At 32.9% G+C, this 17,381-nt stretch overlaps 6 protein-coding genes across 9 annotated transcripts in view; 3 read left to right on the top strand and 3 right to left on the bottom strand.

Annotated features, from left to right (window-relative positions):
* Positions 1-530: 530 nt before the first annotated feature.
* Positions 531-2,308, bottom strand: LOC108967126 (probable basic-leucine zipper transcription factor F; the record flags this gene model as incomplete). The annotated part of the gene is made up of 2 exons (XM_018930369.1): positions 531-1,281; positions 1,509-2,308. Coding segments are annotated over 2 exons (876 nt in total), but the record flags the coding sequence as incomplete, so codon positions are not given.
* LOC108967140 (KH domain-containing, RNA-binding, signal transduction-associated protein 2) lies at positions 1,682-5,455 on the bottom strand. Of its 3 annotated transcripts, none has more exons than XM_018930387.1 (7): positions 5,231-5,455; positions 4,000-4,482; positions 3,602-3,726; positions 3,017-3,540; positions 2,850-2,960; positions 2,566-2,780; positions 1,682-2,394 (listed from the first exon to the last, which is right to left on the bottom strand). In XM_018930387.1, exons 2-7 carry the CDS (start codon positions 4,322-4,324, stop codon positions 2,315-2,317), a joined length of 1,380 nt encoding a protein of 459 aa, XP_018785932.1. In that variant the 5' UTR covers positions 4,325-4,482; positions 5,231-5,455; the 3' UTR covers positions 1,682-2,314. The 3 variants fall into 3 exon arrangements, with proteins under 3 accessions (XP_018785932.1, XP_018785934.1, XP_018785933.1); XM_018930389.1 differs by lacking the exon at positions 5,231-5,455 and adding an exon at positions 4,754-4,803; XM_018930388.1 differs by lacking the exon at positions 5,231-5,455 and adding an exon at positions 4,573-4,747.
* Positions 5,456-5,945: 490 nt separating this feature from the next.
* Positions 5,946-6,611, top strand: LOC108967141 (DNA polymerase epsilon subunit 4). The gene is made up of 2 exons (XM_018930390.1): positions 5,946-6,171; positions 6,234-6,611. Exons 1-2 carry the CDS (start codon positions 6,009-6,011, stop codon positions 6,521-6,523), a joined length of 453 nt encoding a protein of 150 aa, XP_018785935.1. The 5' UTR covers positions 5,946-6,008; the 3' UTR covers positions 6,524-6,611.
* A 1,019-nt stretch (positions 6,612-7,630) lies between these two features.
* LOC108967139 (KH domain-containing, RNA-binding, signal transduction-associated protein 2) lies at positions 7,631-10,120 on the bottom strand. The gene is made up of 5 exons (XM_018930386.1): positions 9,712-10,120; positions 9,103-9,604; positions 8,770-8,883; positions 8,542-8,714; positions 7,631-7,845 (listed from the first exon to the last, which is right to left on the bottom strand). The coding sequence occupies exons 1-5, from the start codon at positions 9,986-9,988 to the stop codon at positions 7,703-7,705; spliced, it is 1,209 nt and encodes a 402-aa protein (XP_018785931.1). The 5' UTR covers positions 9,989-10,120; the 3' UTR covers positions 7,631-7,702.
* Positions 10,121-10,467: 347 nt separating this feature from the next.
* LOC108967138 (KH domain-containing, RNA-binding, signal transduction-associated protein 3) lies at positions 10,468-13,184 on the top strand. 2 transcript variants are annotated; one of them, XM_018930385.1, is made up of 5 exons: positions 10,468-10,889; positions 10,963-11,081; positions 11,151-11,599; positions 11,727-11,859; positions 11,921-12,012. In XM_018930385.1, the coding sequence occupies exons 1-4, from the start codon at positions 10,679-10,681 to the stop codon at positions 11,854-11,856; spliced, it is 909 nt and encodes a 302-aa protein (XP_018785930.1). In that variant the 5' UTR covers positions 10,468-10,678; the 3' UTR covers positions 11,857-11,859; positions 11,921-12,012. The 2 variants fall into 2 exon arrangements, with proteins under 2 accessions (XP_018785930.1, XP_018785929.1); XM_018930384.1 differs by having other exon boundaries at positions 10,679-10,889; positions 11,727-11,827; positions 11,921-13,184.
* Positions 13,185-14,338: 1,154 nt separating this feature from the next.
* The window catches only part of LOC108967127 (DNA repair protein RAD50), a 5,871-nt gene continuing 2,828 nt past the window's right edge, over positions 14,339-17,381 (top strand). Inside the window, exons 1-7 of the mRNA XM_018930370.1 lie at positions 14,339-14,407; positions 14,525-14,903; positions 14,960-15,145; positions 15,236-15,449; positions 15,509-16,687; positions 16,762-16,828; positions 16,904-17,260. Of these exons, the coding sequence (XP_018785915.1) occupies positions 14,339-14,407; positions 14,525-14,903; positions 14,960-15,145; positions 15,236-15,449; positions 15,509-16,687; positions 16,762-16,828; positions 16,904-17,260 (2,451 nt within the window). The remainder of the gene's footprint in view (positions 14,408-14,524; positions 14,904-14,959; positions 15,146-15,235; positions 15,450-15,508; positions 16,688-16,761; positions 16,829-16,903; positions 17,261-17,381) is intronic.

Here is a 17,381-nt window from a genome sequence, read left to right as displayed (position 1 = left end):
AAAAAATAAATAACAAAAATAAATAACAAAAATACAAAAATTAAAAAAAAAAACAAAAAAGAAAATCAAAGCATAAGTTTCATCTTTATAACATATTGTACCGCATTTGTCTCTAAATCAATATTCAGTTTCGTTCATTACATTTACTACATATTTATGTATGCGTTTTTGTATGTATTTGTTTGCTTAAATTCTGTAATTTTATGTGCCGTTCATGTTCTTTTAGTATTAGCCATGTTCGATTTAATGTGAATTGTTTATATTTTAAATTTTTCAATTTTAATGCCATTATAGTATTATACTTTTTAGCTACTAATTTGCAATTTGAGCTTAAAATATGTAATAAATAGGCTTTTAACACATACAATTACTGGTTATTATTATTATAAGTTTATATGGTTTTGTTAATTAATTTCAATATTTACTATTTTCATTCGTTTTTGTTTTTTCTGTTTACTTTTTTGTAAAATTGTTGAAAGTAATTCTGTTTGCATGTTTCATGTCATCTTTGATTCTACTCCCTTTATAAGCGCTCTATTTTATCGATAAGTTTAGCCGTTCTGGTATTTGCCATTAGCGTTTCTTTTTGTTTCGCTTTGTTTAAATGTTTATCCTATTGTATTTTTTCTTGCTATTAGTTTCATTAAGAATATAAATATATAAATATCATTTTTTTTAGATAAGAGCTTACTTTTATAAATAATATGCGTCTTAAACATTAGCCCACAGGCATATATGTAAATGTTTGTATGTAAATACATTGTATGTATGTGTTTATGTATGTAAGTGGGCTTGATTTAACGTCAYGTTTTGTATTTTACTTTTATATCATTTTTTAGATTATTTTGTTTTTGTCGTACTTTTCCCTATTTCGTTGATTTAAACATAGAAATCTATATTTACTTGTTATTACTTATTTAAATCGCTGTTCACTGCAATGCGAAATTTCACATTGTTAATCACTGGAACATTTTCTGTTTTCTGTAAATTAATGCAAGTTTGTCTCTATGTAAGCTTTTCGACACATTTGTTTCCTTTTTTGTTTTTAGCAACCCAATGAAAGCAATTTTTTTTTATAAATGTAAGGATAAATTATGCTTTTCTATGTTTCCTGTGTTGCTGTTGTCGCAGAAGGATTTTATTTTTGCCGTTTCTTTTCTTCCTTCTCTTTTCTTTGAGACATACGTAGCTAAGCTGTGTAAAATTTAAAAGAGCTGCACCGGTACAAAAGGTTGCAATTCACCAATGTGTAATGGTTGTGGTGGTGCTGGATTTGTTGGCCTATAATATATAGAAAAAAAAAAAAACAAGTATATATACTGACTTAAGAAATTTACGGTTGATAATGTATGATTATATGTTAAATGTTTTACAAAATCGTATTCTCAGAAAAGCATGTTTTTAGAAAATTTAAATGTCGCAAAAAAATAGTATTTTCAGAAATCACTCTAGCCATATTCAAATATGCACACATAGTACATATATACATATCCGACAATTTTTAGTACCTTACAAAGAACATATTAGTCGCTGACATAGTTGGACCAACAATTTTACTATTATTACTGGCTATAGCCGTTGTATGGTGCTGCTGCTGTTGTTTATGTAGTGGTTGTATGAGCGGCTTCTGTGTGGTGCTGACTGTTGTCGTTAATGCACCGTTAAGATGTTGTTGTGTTGACGTGATTGCCGCGTAAGTTTGTTGTTGTTGTTGTGATTTCGACATATTGTTGCCGGATATATTGGGCGCAACATTGCTTATGTTAAGATTAAGATTATTGTTGCTATTATTATTATTATTATTGTTGTTGTAAGGGTAAGAGTGTGATTGACGTGGTGGCGGTGGGTGGGTTTGTTGATGCCGTTGCTGTTGCGGCGTTTGTTGCAGCGTATTCGCTGACAGCTGTTTTTGTTGTTGTGGCTGTTGTGACAACAGTTGAGTGTGGTTATTTTTCGCATTCGTATTAAATTGCTGTTGCATTGTGGGCCCTAAACCAGTTACCATACTTATATGCTTTGCAACATTATTAGCACCACCGCCGCCAACATTTTGCCCAATTGAGTTTTGTTGGTTTATGAGCGTCGAATTTTGTTGACTGTTACTAAATAGGGGTTGTGTGGATGTAATGGTGGTTTTATTATTAGTATTATTAATGTTGTTATTGTTGTTGTTGTAATAATTGTTGGTAATGTTATTGATACACTGTCCGACTTTGGTGGTTGGGGAGGTGTTATTTGTGGTGACTGCTGTAGCTGCTGTGGTAATGTGCGACGCAACAATACTTGCATTTGTGTGTAGTTTGGCGAACGAATTTCACCTATTAACGTGGCTTCGATTATGATTAGGGTTTATGCCAGTGTTGTGATTTGAATGCATAGTCGAAGCTCCGCCACCTGCAAAACACAAAAAAAAAAAACAATTTTGTATGTTTGTGTAAGGAATAAATAAGTAAAAAATTATAATAATTTTATTCGTTATTTATAATTTGAATAAATTTTACAATTCAAATTGTTAATCATAATTTATTGTATTTGGATAGTAAACGTTATTTGCATACAACGAACCTCCGAAATTCGACGAATTGGGATAATAGTCTCTTCTATTGTAATCTGTTTCATAATCGGTAACATCATAGGGGCCACGCGGTGCCATATTTGCAGTGCCTATGCCGGTATTACTTGGCACATGTCCAGTATGTGCATGAGTATTCGGTCCATGGCCATAGGGGTAAGCATCGTAAGAGGGCTGTTCATATGAGATCGGGTCTTCGTAGCCGCGTCTTTAAAAAATATAAATACAATATAATATTAATAATTCATAAAAATCAGCATGTAAAAAAAAAACTTACCCATATGTTTCTTCCATGGCAGTTCGAGCCTTCTCTAATATGGACAACACCTTTTGCTTAGGTGCTACCGTATTTTTATTAAACTGCAAATTTTGCGTGGATTGTGGGGTTCTGTTGAAATCAAGGTTGTATAAATTTGTTAATTAGAAAAAGAAAAATATGCTCACCTGTATGCATGATGTGGCGCCCCTTTACCCATTGACATATTGGTACCACCAGCTCCTGCTCCCATCGTACCGCCAGCACCACCTAAAACACCGGCAGTGCCACAACCGCCACCAGCACTACCAACACCACCGCCAGCAAGATTACTACCAGGCGGCTGATGCGGTATTTTCTTATAAGCTGACTTAGTGACATCGTCTGAAATGCCTGTATTGTCCATTAACTCTCTTAGTTGCTCTTGTCGTATAACGTCGTTACTATCAGGTATTAAGTACTTGCGTAGCTCGGCCATTGCATAGGCGATACGTGCATAAGCTTCTGCCGGTGGAGCAATTGTAGAGATTTCCACATGTAAATCACTATTTAAATGTGCATATTTCGGGTCTTTTGACGAACGCAATTCTTCTTCCTTCGCGCGATCACGCATTGAGTTGCGTCCTAGTACGGTCATTTTGCATAGTGTCTCCTCTTGCAACCGGCGCAAGGAATTTCCTTTTGGTCCCAATAATTTTCCAACAAAATTGAACTACAAACAAGTCAGTTTGAAATATATAGAGTTGTAGTTAAAATGAAATATTTTAATTTACCTTGGGATGTTCCCGAATTGGCACCAAAACCTTTTGAGAAACACGAAGAGGTTTTTCTCTATAAATATCTGCATATTTTTGTTCGCGTGGTGGTATGCGACCCATCGATTGGACCTTTTCGATTTCTGAAAAAATTARAAATAAATGTTATTGTATAAATCTTATATTTATTTTATAAGAAACATAGTGCTTGATTGATTTTTAAACATTGCGGCGAACTTTATTACATATATAAAATAAATACATAAATCAATAAAAAAATATATACGTATTAAATTATATATGTACATACATATGTACGTATGTACACATATTAACCAAAAAATTTTTCTGCTCAAAAAATAATTTCAAATCTTACTTTAATTTTTCATAAAATTGATGCTACCGCTAAAACTCACCACAGTCCATTAATTTTTCGGCAATTGGAAACTTTCTATCCATACGATTTTTCTCCGCCATGCAATCGCGAATGTACTCGTTCGCCTTATCATTCAATTGACCACCTTCACCTCCGCCTCCCATCATTCCCATCCCACCACCGACCACACCGCCTCCACCACCGCTGCCAACAACTCCGCCCACATGGTGGTGTAGATCATGATTTGAGCTATCACCATTATGAGGATCTACTCCTGGTACACAACCGCCTTTACGTTGCTTGCCATAATCATCATCATCGTTGTATGTTGCGTAGTCACCGTTGCCGTCGTAGACGTCAGTCATCTTGCAACCACACAACAACAAATGTTCACGCTGCACACACAACAATGTGTGGAGAGCAGCCCCCAAAAGCAGTTATCAATTCACGAAACGTTAATAAACGGAACAGCAACTACGACACAATCAGCCAAGTGAAGGGGAAACCTAATACGAAAGTAAATCTGGAATATGTACAAAAAAATTTAAGATATATATATAATATATAAAATAAAAACCAATTATTTTGTGTCCTATCTACGTATAGTATTTACGTATGTATATGTGTTCAAATTTAATGAAACAACAAAGAAAAATGTCGACTTTTCTATTTGCTTTGCTATTTCCGGTGTTTTTTATTCACTTATTTCGATAAATTAAAAGCTTAATTTTGTTAATGCGTTGTTTAATTATTAAACTTCTGTATCTTTTCCACACAATTACTATCACTTTCACCTTCGGTATATAGAAAAAATTAAGTGCATTTTACACTAGCCTATCAATCTTTCTGCTATGCATGCAGTTGCCGACAAGTGATGCAAAAAACCGGACCGTTAAATCGCTTTACACTTTTATATGCATATATATGCGGATACAAGTTGGAATAATATAAAGTTTCAAAATTTAGTCGTTATAATTTGTTTTTAATTAAGATTTATGCCTTCTAATTAATTTAGCAAGATAAATTAAACACAAACTACTCATTTTAAAAATGATAAATGAATACCAAGTAACCGCATTCATCAGCACTTTCGAACACCACTAGCATTCACAAATATTTTTCTATGCATGCAACTGCAGACATCAGCAAGATGCAATGCAATTTCCACCACCAACAATTATTCACATCTTCTTATTTTATGCAATTACTGCTGCACTTCATTCATACACTTAATATACACAAATTATTAACTTTCCTATAATGGTTTTTACCTTTAACAAAAAATAATAACTTTTAATTGTCGGAAAATGCAACGTCCGACGACTTTCCGATTCCGATTCACCGCTTCGATTTTTCCAACAATCAACCAACAATGAGCAAACTGATGAATGTATTCAAAATTCGCAAGAAGGACTACAAATGTTGGTGAGTTTTCTGGGGTTCATCAATCCATGCCATTGTGAATTAAAAATAACTTTGTACAGGTGTTGCACGTTCACAATGTATTCGAGTAATTTCGAGTGCATACATGTATTTTAACAATTAATTTTATTTGAAAATATTTCGTAAACTTATTCCTAAACTGATCCTTTAGCTATGTAAAATTCAGTAAACAAAATGTGGTGTACACATGTCAGTGACATGTTTGGCCCTGTTTAATTTGTTGATTTTTTGAAACATATCTTTTTATTCTGTACAAAATTTTAGTTATTGTTAGAATTTTGATTAATATGCGAATATGCGATCGGAAACCATCATGTTCTTATTTTATATTCTGAAATAGTGCTATTGTGAACGGATACAATAAACTCTATTTGCCGCTGAAACAAAATGCTACTAATTGCAAAAAATTTAAAAATAATTTCTTTTATTAGCTTTATTATTGCGCGCTATTGAAATTTATTAACTATTATTTAAAAAAATAATCTTGAATTCCAGATGACAATCTGTAAAAACAAACCGTTTCGTGATAATGGTAACTCTAAAAACATTTTATTTACGAATCAATCAGCTGATGAGCTATTAAAAGTTTTGCGCGGTTTCAAAAAAATGGCTAGTGAGGAATTATTCAGTGCCGAAATTTCCGAGGAAATTCTAGATAAACAAGATAAGGAGGAGCAATTGGAAATTGTGGATGAAGAATACGAAATTGTGGCTGAAGTCAAAGAAATTGAAACAGAAGGTGCCGATATAACACAACCGGCTACCTCCGGTAAATAGTTGATACCTGCTCTAATTCCATTTTTTAGTTTATGTATATTTTCTATTACTTAGGAAAGGTGAATTCCACCAGTGAAAATGGTGGACCAGAAGTGCGCCTATTTCAGTTGCCACTAACACGTATCAGGAATTTAATGAAATTAGATCCAGACATGAATATTGCGTCGACCGAAGCCGTATTTCTTGTGACACGATCAACAGAACTCTTTATAGAATCGTTGGCGCGAGAGGCTTTTTCATACACAACACAATCGAAAAAAAAAACAGTGCAGAAACGTGATGTAGACTTGGCTATTTCTTCAGTGGACAGCCTCATGTTCTTAGATGGCGCCATGAATTTTTAGCATCTAGTACTTCAATAATGCTGTATAAAATGGTGTTACTTTTATATTAAGCGATTATTAATAAATTTAGTGGAAGAAAAATGGCTAATGGCTTAATTTCTGTTATCTTATAAATTAATCAGATAATTATATCCCTTCATATTCAATTATGATATATATCTTCAATGGTACTATTACAGTACGTGATAGATCTGCGATTTATTTAGTTACAGGTATCCCTCAAATTATCGTCCAAGTGAGTTATATATAATTTTATTAAATTTTTGTTCATTTCTGGTGAACAACAATAAAATACTATATAAAAAAAATTTATAATTTAAAGCGACTTACCATATTTCTTGAAATTTTAAATAAAACCAGCTAAAGTGTCATGTGTTTTTTGTCATTTATTTTTGAATTTTTAGTGTTATACTTAAAATAATATGATTCTTTCTGTATTCTAACATTCGCATTTTTAATTAAGTCTGGTCTTTGTTATTTCTTGTTGTTATTATGTTGTACAATCATTAAAACTATTAATAGTTGCGATTTAAATTGGCTGCGGCAAATACTTACGTTCCAATATTAACACTGCACACACATTCTTAATAGTTTCCTGTATTTCTTATTTCTATTATCATCATCATTATTTTTTTAATTAAATCATAATTTCCAAAGTTGTCGATGATTGGTATTATTTAAATGAGTTTGACATGTCTATATTATTTGTTTTAATTTTTGTTGTTTGTTTGTCACAATTAAAATTTTTATTTTATTTTTTTGCTATGATAACGTATGTTTGTATTTTGTAAAATGTACACTAATGACATTTGAATTAAAGATTAAATTTCTTCCTTATATGATTTTTCATTGTTGTTTTGCTTAAAATTTTTGTATACGCGATACTTTAATTCTTTTGCGAATAATTGTAAAATTTGATATTAACAATTGAATACCATTATGCTGTTTATTTGTTTACTTCCAAATATATTTTCTACCTCTGTACGTTTATATTTTATATATGCATACTTTTGTTTCTTTGTTGTTTATTTATATATTTGATATTTAATATATTAAACTAACACATATTGTTATTGTTGTTTCTGTTTTTCTTTTTTTGTTGCAATACGGTTGGTTTTCTAATTCATTTTGAAAAGTGTTGTTCTCTTGACGTGTAAAATACTTTTTATATTTGCATTTTTAACGTAATTTCGGATATGGTGCCGAACGGTAACGTACGCTTTCTCCGCGTGAGCGAGATCCTGCTTCGTAGTGTGAGGAAGAGTGCGATCCCGATGTTGCAGGTCGGTATGACGATGAAGATCGACCGTTGCTTGGTTTAGCTAATTTGGAGAGAATTTTGTGTGTTTTCGTTATATCTATGTGTTTTGAAGCATTTGAAATATTGTATTTAAAGGCTGGTTAAATTAATTTTTTTTAGCTACTTTTAACTCCAACTTCCTTTGGTTTCCTTTCTTAATTTCATTTATTATAATTTGACATAGGTACAACGAATTTAAATAACTTATGACATTTAAATTTGGAACAAAAACTTTTCTAAGTTGTATTTTGGTTATTTTTTGCATTACTTTTAGTTTGTTTTGGTATATTTTTTTTTTTGTAGAAAATACTTATGTAAAGAGTTGAAAATTTATAATGTTTAAGTTCTTTATATTTGTTAAAAAAAATTCTTATATTTTTTTTTGTACGTTTTCATGTATTAAATACATTTTATTTCATTTATAGTTAGTTCCGCATTTTACTTTGTCCTGAGTTACTTTAATTGCACTTTATTTAAATTCGTTCGTTTCACGTAGTTTGTATTTAACAATATATATTGTTGGTATTTTTATGAATTAGCTACGGTATTTTTTAACATGTATATTACGCGTTTAAAATAGTGTTTTAACGAAGTTTGTTTGTGATAATTAATCACTTTATTGTAAATATATATATATATATTTTGTTTGCTTTCATTAAAACGTGTAATTTTTCGGTTTAATTAAAATAGTTAGGTATGTATTTGGTTCGCGACTTACCTGGATAAGCAGCTGTATAGGAGGATGAGTGCGGATGATATTCGCGACGGTAGTCACGCTCATATGAACCACTTTCGTATGGTGCATGATGGGTACTTGAATGTTTGGATGGTGGTGGTGGCGTATAGCGATCATATTCACCATGATGCTCGTACAATTCATGATCACGTGTTCTAAAAAAAAATTTGGAGTATAAAAAAAGGTTTCTATATAATTATTTTTTCATACCTGTGAGATTTTACTAGACCATAACCTGGATCCTCCATAACATAACGTGCTTTCTCTAGAATCGAGTAAACCTTCGGCTTCGATGATTTCTCAAATGCAGGAGGTGGCGGCGTACTGTAATATATGATAATTTATAAATCATGTAGTATTTGGGTAATGAAAATATTCCAAAGACAGTCAAAACTCATGAACGCACAAATCTTTTATAAACACAGGTTCAAGCGTTTCACTTTTCAGCGTACCTAAATTCTAACAATAGAACATGCTATATAATATCTTTACTTTGTACTTATAAAAAATAAAATCAGAGATCAGATTTTTACATAAACTCACCGACAGCTATAGACAGCATGCTCACCGTATGATTTCGAGTAATGAGTTTTTTTGTACATACGCTCTTTGCCGTCCATTTCACGCATTTGTTCCATGCGTATATCGTCATTGGCATCCGGTATCATAAACTTTCGAATTTCAGCCAATGCATATGCCAAACGATGATAAGCTTCCGAAGGTGGCGCTACCGTTGAAATTTCCACATGTAAATCACGACTAAGATGTGCGTACTTTGGATTTCCAGAGTTGCGCAACTCCTCCTCTTTGGCGTGGTCGCGCATTGAATTACGGCCCATAACGACCATTTTGCAAAATGTCTCTTCTTGTAGTTGACGCAAAGTATTGCCTTTTGGTCCCAGAATTTTTCCAACAAAATTAAATTTCGGATATTCCTTAATAGGGAATAATACTTTTTGGGCAACACGTATTGGTTTTTCACTATAAACGTTTGCGTAAATTTCCGGCTTTGGTATGCGTCCACTAACCAAAATTTTCTCAATTTCTGAAAATAAAAAAGGTTTTAAGCATATTTACACATAGAAAATAGATATACATATATTGTCACAGCCACCACCTACTGTACACATATTTCTGTATGTACGTACTCACCGTCGTCTATTAAGCGCTTACAAACAGTGTGATCTTTGGCAAGCGTTTTCTTTTCTTGTTCGCATTGCTCAAGATAAGAGTTTGTTTTTTCGTTTAACGGTGGGGCGTCATGAGATTGCATTGCTTGTCCATGATCTTGTCCGCGTCCATGCCCATCCATGTCACCGCTGCTGCCAGCTCCGGTATTACTTCCACCGCCGGTTTCATCGTCTGTGCGCCTTTTTCTTTTGTAATCTGTGGTATCGTCATTGTAATCCCGATCATAATCTCTTGGCATTTTTAGTAATTGAACTTTTTTTGCTACACAATAATTATATTTTAAGAACTATGCACTTTTCCGCCTTTGTCAAATTTTCACAAGCTTGGATTTTTTCTGTGCGAAAAAAGATGGAGACTGAAAAAGTGTTGCCAAACTAACTGTTTATGTCGAAGAGGCAACACTGAGCATGAAGTTTAGAATGCATGGCTGCTTTTGTATCAGTCGCAAGAGTACTGAAGTCAAGTATATTCGGTTATCTATAGTTGAATCATAGTTATTATTTTTCTGACTTCAGTTTTTTAAATAATTACTTTCATTATCTTTAACTCGATGAATGTTTGCATAACTATTTATTTAAAATAATATATTAATATCATATTATCTGAAAATGTGCATTTCCGCCTGCACTTCGGTTGCATTAAATTTTGGCATCTCTGGTTTTGCGGCGAATGATATGGAAAATGTCAAAATTATTCGCCGTTTCAAGGGGAGGAAAATTAATGAAAGACTTGACAGGTATTCAGTCTGCCTTGCAGCATATATGCCGTTGTCTTTTTTTAAATACTACTATTTATGTTAAATAAGTGAATTTTATAGCTAGCAAACTACAATTTCTGTAAATGAACTAATCCAGGCTTAAGCTTAAAGTAGCTGTATTAAAGTTATATTGTGAAAATATTGTAAACGATTTAGAGGGGTAGCAACGGAATGGCGGAAAATGGCATGCGTGTTGGAGGCGCCAGCGGTGCTGAAGTTGGCGACTATAGTAATGGAAATCATGAACACGAGTTAGGTGCGGAAAATATTAAGAACACGCCGCGGTTAAACGAGACTGCACAAAAGTATATGCAAGAATTACTTGCTGAACGAGCACGTATGGAAAATCACTTTCCTTTAGCAGTAAAGCTGATCGATGAGGGTAAGTATGGATAAGCCAGCATAAGGAAGCATGTTAAATTAATATATTGTTGAAAACAAATACTTTTTTTCAGCACTGGAACGCATTCAGCTAAATGGTCGCATACCTACACGCGAGCAATATGCAGATGTTTATCAGCAAAGGACTATTAGACTGTCACAAAAGGTGCATGTTCCCATAAAAGATAAAAAGGTTTGTTAAACATTTTTAAATAGTCCTTTATAGTTTTCATATAATTATTTTTATTTATGGCCTTTCTAGTTTAATTACGTTGGGAAATTGCTTGGACCAAAGGGAAACTCATTGCGACGGCTGCAGGAGGAAACGCAATGTAAAATTGTTATACTTGGACGTTTCTCGATGAAAGATCGTGTACGCGAAGAGGAGTTGCGCAACTCAGCTGATGCCAAATATGCTCATCTTAATTTACCATTACATGTCGAAGTGTCTACTGTTGCCCCACCAGCTGAAGCATATGCACGTATTGCCTATGCTTTAGCGGAAATTCGACGTTATTTAATACCAGACAAGCACGATGACATACGACAAGAACAATTTCGTGAGTTAATGGAAGATCCTGAAGCTGCTAAGAAAATCACAACACGCCAACAACAGCAGCAACAACAAAATAATGCTCATTCAGTTGGTGGCAACAACAATAATTCTAATCATCGGTCAGGTGGTTCAGCTGGAAGCAGCGGCATGTATAGGTAATAAATCAATTGAATACCATTCTTGTAGATTTTTTAATTTGTTTTTTTTTTTTTTTTTTTTAAAATACAATTATATTTAAAAACAAAAAATTATAAAAATTTGCCAACACCGCTTCCTTTTTAGGCCTAAATATCAACAGCAATTTAATTACCATTATAATGATGAGACTGTTTATTACCGTTCGCATAACAACAATTATCACCAAYCAAAACCTTATGTGCCAGGTGAAAATAATGGCTTTTATACTCGATAATATGTATTTAATAAATTTTTTTTGTTCCGCACATTTATGCATATATATATTTAATATTTTACAGCTGCCCAACGTTCAAACTTAATGCACTCGACAATGCCACCACAAGCAATTGCCAATGCTTCACCATCGGGTATGATGCCAAATACATCAAATTATAGCGGGCGTGGTTCAGCCATAAATAGTGGCATACCATCGAATAACGTAAATAATTTACGATACCGTTCGTCATTGCCGCCGTATCAGTTTGTAAAAAAATAATGGGAAGATCTAGCCATTAAATGGATTTCGAAAAGTTTATTTTTTGTTGCTTCGTTTTCCATACTTCCTATGTATGAAATTATGCATATGCATAAACATATTGTTTACCCCTTATAATGTTAGCATTACGGCTAACTAATGTTTCATTTGTTAACTAGTGTACTGGTTGCGTTATATAGGCGTAGTTATACATATATTATTATACAATACATAAATACACCCGCATACACATTCTCGACATTTATGTATAACATACATACGAACATCCATCTATACATACACTTTCATGGTTAAAAAAAAGTTTGGTGTGTACATATTGTAGAAATTCAATTGTACCGTATTTGACCTAATATAGATATTTATGCGTAGCCTTAACATATACTTTTATAATATATATACATACATACATCTGTGTATTTTTTTGAGTTCGTTGAWAGCGTATAACCTTGTTTTTATAACATTTAACTCAAATAACTCTACACATTTTCATAATGTTTGTCATAATACGCGTTGCGGCTGAAAATATAAAACAAAATATTAATATTTTATGAAACTCTTGAAGAGTGTTAATAATCTCACTATGCAAATATTATACAATACATGTTATTATTACATTATGAATTGATATTCTGCATTTCCGCTTTGGTTTGCGTTCCTTTAAAAGTGATATGCTGCAAGTTGTTAAGGGAGAAATAATTGCTAACTAAAATTGATAGACCAAAAAATAACTGCATTATTACAATGTTGTAATTGGAACTATCCCCTTGTGGCATATCATTTAAGCAGCAATGCGATTCAGCATACATACATAATTTTTGAAAAAAAAAACTGTAATTTTTATTATCGTTATTGCTGTAATACGGCTATTGACGTACTATATTTTTTAAYATATATATATATACATACTTATATTAATTAACTTTGAAATTTGTTATGTTTATTTAAAATGAATATGATTTTTATTCGTTTGTATTTATTCAAGTTTATAAACAAAGCATAAGTAAAATAATAACAACACGTGGCAATTGGCTTACAAATAAAGCTGAAAATACAAATATTGAAAAAAAAGAAAACATACAAATTTATGCCTCAACATGCTGTTCGAAAAAAGTTGTGTCAAAAGGTGTGCAAACCATTAAAGTGTTTGTATATAAATGAGGGAAGCTAACTTTTTTGAGTGCGTAATTTTGGCGAATTGCCATGTTTATTTACATACATACATACATAAATATATATAAATACCTTTATGAGAATGCCTCTGTAAAGAAATATAATAATAAATATATAAATAATTGACTTAAATGAAGAGGACTAACTATTTCAAATTTAAGTAGCATTATAAGTATTTATAACAACAAATCATAATCTCATGTACGACTAATCGTTGAATTAAAACTGGAAATTAAAACTTTAAATAATAAATATACACACATAGCAGAAAACATACTCAAGACGGTAAGAAACTATTGATTGGATAGTTATTGCAAATCGTATCCAAAAACATGCTTCTAGCAGCTTAACGTCACATACTAATAGTTTAATGTTCCGTTCACGCGGAAGTCGAGTCTACGTAAYCAGAACGGTCCCGGTTTTTAACCGGCCAAGGACTGTCAACTCGGCATAATTCTACCACAAATACAACAACAACAACTACTTTAATAGTGGATCTTTAAACTGCCATTTTCAGGTTACGTGCAATTAAAGCATAAACAATTTACAACAACTTTCCGCAGATATTTTTAATTAACTCTTTTTTATCGTCAAAATGAACACTTAATTTTAAATGATTTTATTCATTTCATCTGCAACGTTTGCATTTCAGCGGATATTGAATATATGCTTCCGGTAATTATATCACAATATGTACAATATATTTAAATTTACTGTGAACAAATCCTTACATAAAATGCAAAACATATCATTCACAATGATTTAAAAGCTGAAAACTCGGTTTGTCACATACAAAATATATATTTGCGCTACACATTCAGATTTTGTKATAAAAATACTTTTCAATTTGTTTGCATTTTGAAAATGTTTATTTGTTTGTTTGAAGTCATAAAACTGATCTATGTATATAAAGTTACAATAACTTTTAAACAAACTTAAGCAGAACATCTGGTCACCTTACCATACGTACCCGGCAAAACGTCGCAATTTTGCATTTTATTTTTTGTGATTTGTTTTTGAATTGTTGTGAARTTTTTGCGCCTCTTTAAAAATGTCCACTATTGAAAAATTATCCATACAAGGTATACGTAGTTTTGGTTCCAATTCGGAGGATGTTCAGGTAAGATTTACATTTGTGGAAAACTTGTTTAAAATATATAAGATGTGCGCGCCACTTGGTCGTATACCAGCTTCTCTTTTTATAACAYTGTTTAATGTATTTGTAATTTTTCCCTAGACCATAACATTTTCCTCGCCGGTTACACTGATTCTGGGTGAAAATGGTTGCGGCAAGACCACAATAATAGAGTGCCTTAAGTATGGACTCACTGGTGAAGTGCCGCCTGGTGGTGACCACGGTCGCAGTTTTGTACATGATCCAAAAATATTCAATCAAGCTGGTACTTTGGGCCAAATTAAATTGGAAGTTAGTAACCTGCAAGGAAAACGCATATCCGTTTGTCGCTCTATGAAAATATCCAATAAACGTGGTAAATATTCATTTGAAACGCTAGATGCGACTATGAACTATATAGATGGTAAAGCTGGTGGAAGTGCTACGCATTCTATTAGTAAGCGTTGTGTTGATGTCGATGTGGCTATGTGTCAGTTTATGGGTAATTTGTTACATTTGTCGGAAATCACTTTGCTTACAAATAATATTTTTTTACAGGTGTGTCTAAAGCTATAATCAATAATGTGTTGTTTTGTCATCAAGAGAATTCAAGTTGGCCATTGGACGAGTCAAAAAAGTTGAAGGATAAATTCGATGCCATATTCGGTATAACTGAATTTAATAAAACAATCGAACGTATAATAAAAATGCGCAAAGAGGAAGCTGAAAATTTAAAAGTTAAAGGTACGAAATTTTATAATTTTCTAAGCTATTTATTGCGCTAGGCATTATGATATTAAAAATTATACTTCTTYGTTTGAATATATTCAATAGAGGCAGACTTACGCCTACTTGTACATTTAAAACAAGAAATGGATGATAAGTCGCTTACTTTGAAGAAGGCACAAGAGAAGTGTGCAGCTATAGAGCAAGAGTGCGAACGTTGTGACGCTGAAATGAAGCCAATCGATGCCCGTTTAACGGAGATACGCAACGTCGAGTATGAAGTGGGCAAGCATCAAGCGAAAAAGGTCGAAATCGAAACCGAGTGAGTACAATTAAAAATAGTAAACCTACTTTGTCACAACATAAATATACTTAATGCAGGCAAAAGAACTGTCAGGAGCAAATATTGGCTTTAAGCAGCAATATAAAAGTGCCATACGAAGGTAGCCGCGAAGAACTAGAGCAAGAAATTAGTGATTTTGGTCAAAAAATGCTTGAAAAACGCCAACACCGCAATGTGCTTGACAAAAGGGTGGATAGTTTGAAGCAAGAAGAAAAAACGCTACAAAAAAACTTTACTGATTTGGATAAAAGACGCATACTGTTAATGCAACAAAGGCAAAAAGAACAAGAATGCATTTCAAAACGTGCCGAGCAGTTAAAAACACTTTGTCAACAATTAGGCATTACACTTACCGAGGATTTGGAATTTCAACCCGAAAGTGTACCTGGTGTATTGGAAAAAATCGAAAACTCATTGCTGAATAAAGAGTGCAGTATAACGGAGAGTGTGGCGCAAACTGATAAAGATGATAGTGAACGGCAACGAGAAATAGATACGCAGCGTGTGGAACTCACTAARGTGGAAGAAGGCATTGTCGCACATGAAAAACAGAAAACACTCAATGAAAAAGAATTGACAACCATTACCAAAGAGATTKCCGAAATAGAGACCTCTGCGCGACGTATAAAAATTTTATCCGAAAATATTGAACGCCTTATGAAAATGATGGATGAAATGAATAGTAAATGYAATCAGGAAACCATGCGCGCTGATATAGCTGAAAACAAAGCGAGAATTGTAAAATTGCAAGAGCAATTTCGTGAATTAGACGAGCGGCTAACCAAATTGAACATGATGTCCAAGTTAACGGCTGAAATTACGTTGAAACAAAAAGAGCTGGAAAAGAAAGAGCTGGACGTAAAGCGTGTAAAAGGCAAACATGCAGAGAACTTTAAGAAATTGCTCAGTCGCCCTGTGGAGTTCAATTACAAGCGCGCAATGCAATTGTGTAGCGAAAAATTACGTGATAATATTAAGGAGCTAAACGGGAAATCCAATAACTTACAGTTGGAACAGCAGTCATGTGAGATAAAGCGGAAAAACCTTAAAGCAGAATTATTGAAATTAGAAAAAGAACTGGAAGAGTCAAAGGAGAAAGTTTACGAAGCGTGCCATGCTGCAACATACGAGGATACGTTAGCGAAAAGCAAAGCTACCATGGCGAAATACCAATTGGAACATGGCGCCTTGCTATCTGCCGAGGCCATGTATAAAAAGTGAGTAATGTTTTGTGGTTACCTTTAAATTAGGTTTTTTGTTTATACAAAATATTTGTTTCTCGTCTTTACAGATACATAGAAAAGGTCACAGAGGAGCCGTGTTGCCCGCTATGTCATAAAGATATGACTGATAATGAGGCATGTCAATCAATATAATTGAACATTGTTTGAAATTATTTTAGTTTATATATATTTTTGCTTATATGCTTAAAGGCTTCCGATATTACGATGGAGCTATCTGATGAGATTAACCGTTTGCCAGAGAATATAAAACGCACAGAAAAGCTTTTAAAAGCAGAACAGAAAAAATATGAAAATCTATTGCATATAAAATCCGTCGTAGAAACTGTGGCTAAACTGGAAGCAGACATACCGAAGAAAAAAATAGAACTCACTACCATAGAAGAGAAATTAGCGAAATGTGTGGAGGAACACGAATCATTACAGATGCTCCTCGCTGAGCCGACAAGTTCACTAGAGTTGGCTGATTCCATGATGGGCGATGTTTCACTACTGGATGAGGCTATGAAAGAGGTTACGCGGCTGAAAAATGATATTGCGCAATTGAATGTAAGTACTAAAAATTATAATATTAATATGTTTGTTGAAGGAACTTAAATTACTGTTGTAAATAAAATAAATTGAGATTCTAATAAACAAAATAATAAAGTGAAAAACATTTATTTCAAAA

Source organism: Bactrocera latifrons, unplaced genomic scaffold (genome assembly GCF_001853355.1).
Source record: "Bactrocera latifrons isolate USDA-ARS-PBARC rearing strain unplaced genomic scaffold, ASM185335v1 scaffold_179, whole genome shotgun sequence".
Classification (NCBI taxonomy): Eukaryota; Metazoa; Arthropoda; class Insecta; order Diptera; family Tephritidae; genus Bactrocera; species Bactrocera latifrons.
Note: the sequence above shows the minus strand (reverse complement) of the source record. Positions and strands in the feature narration are given on the sequence as shown.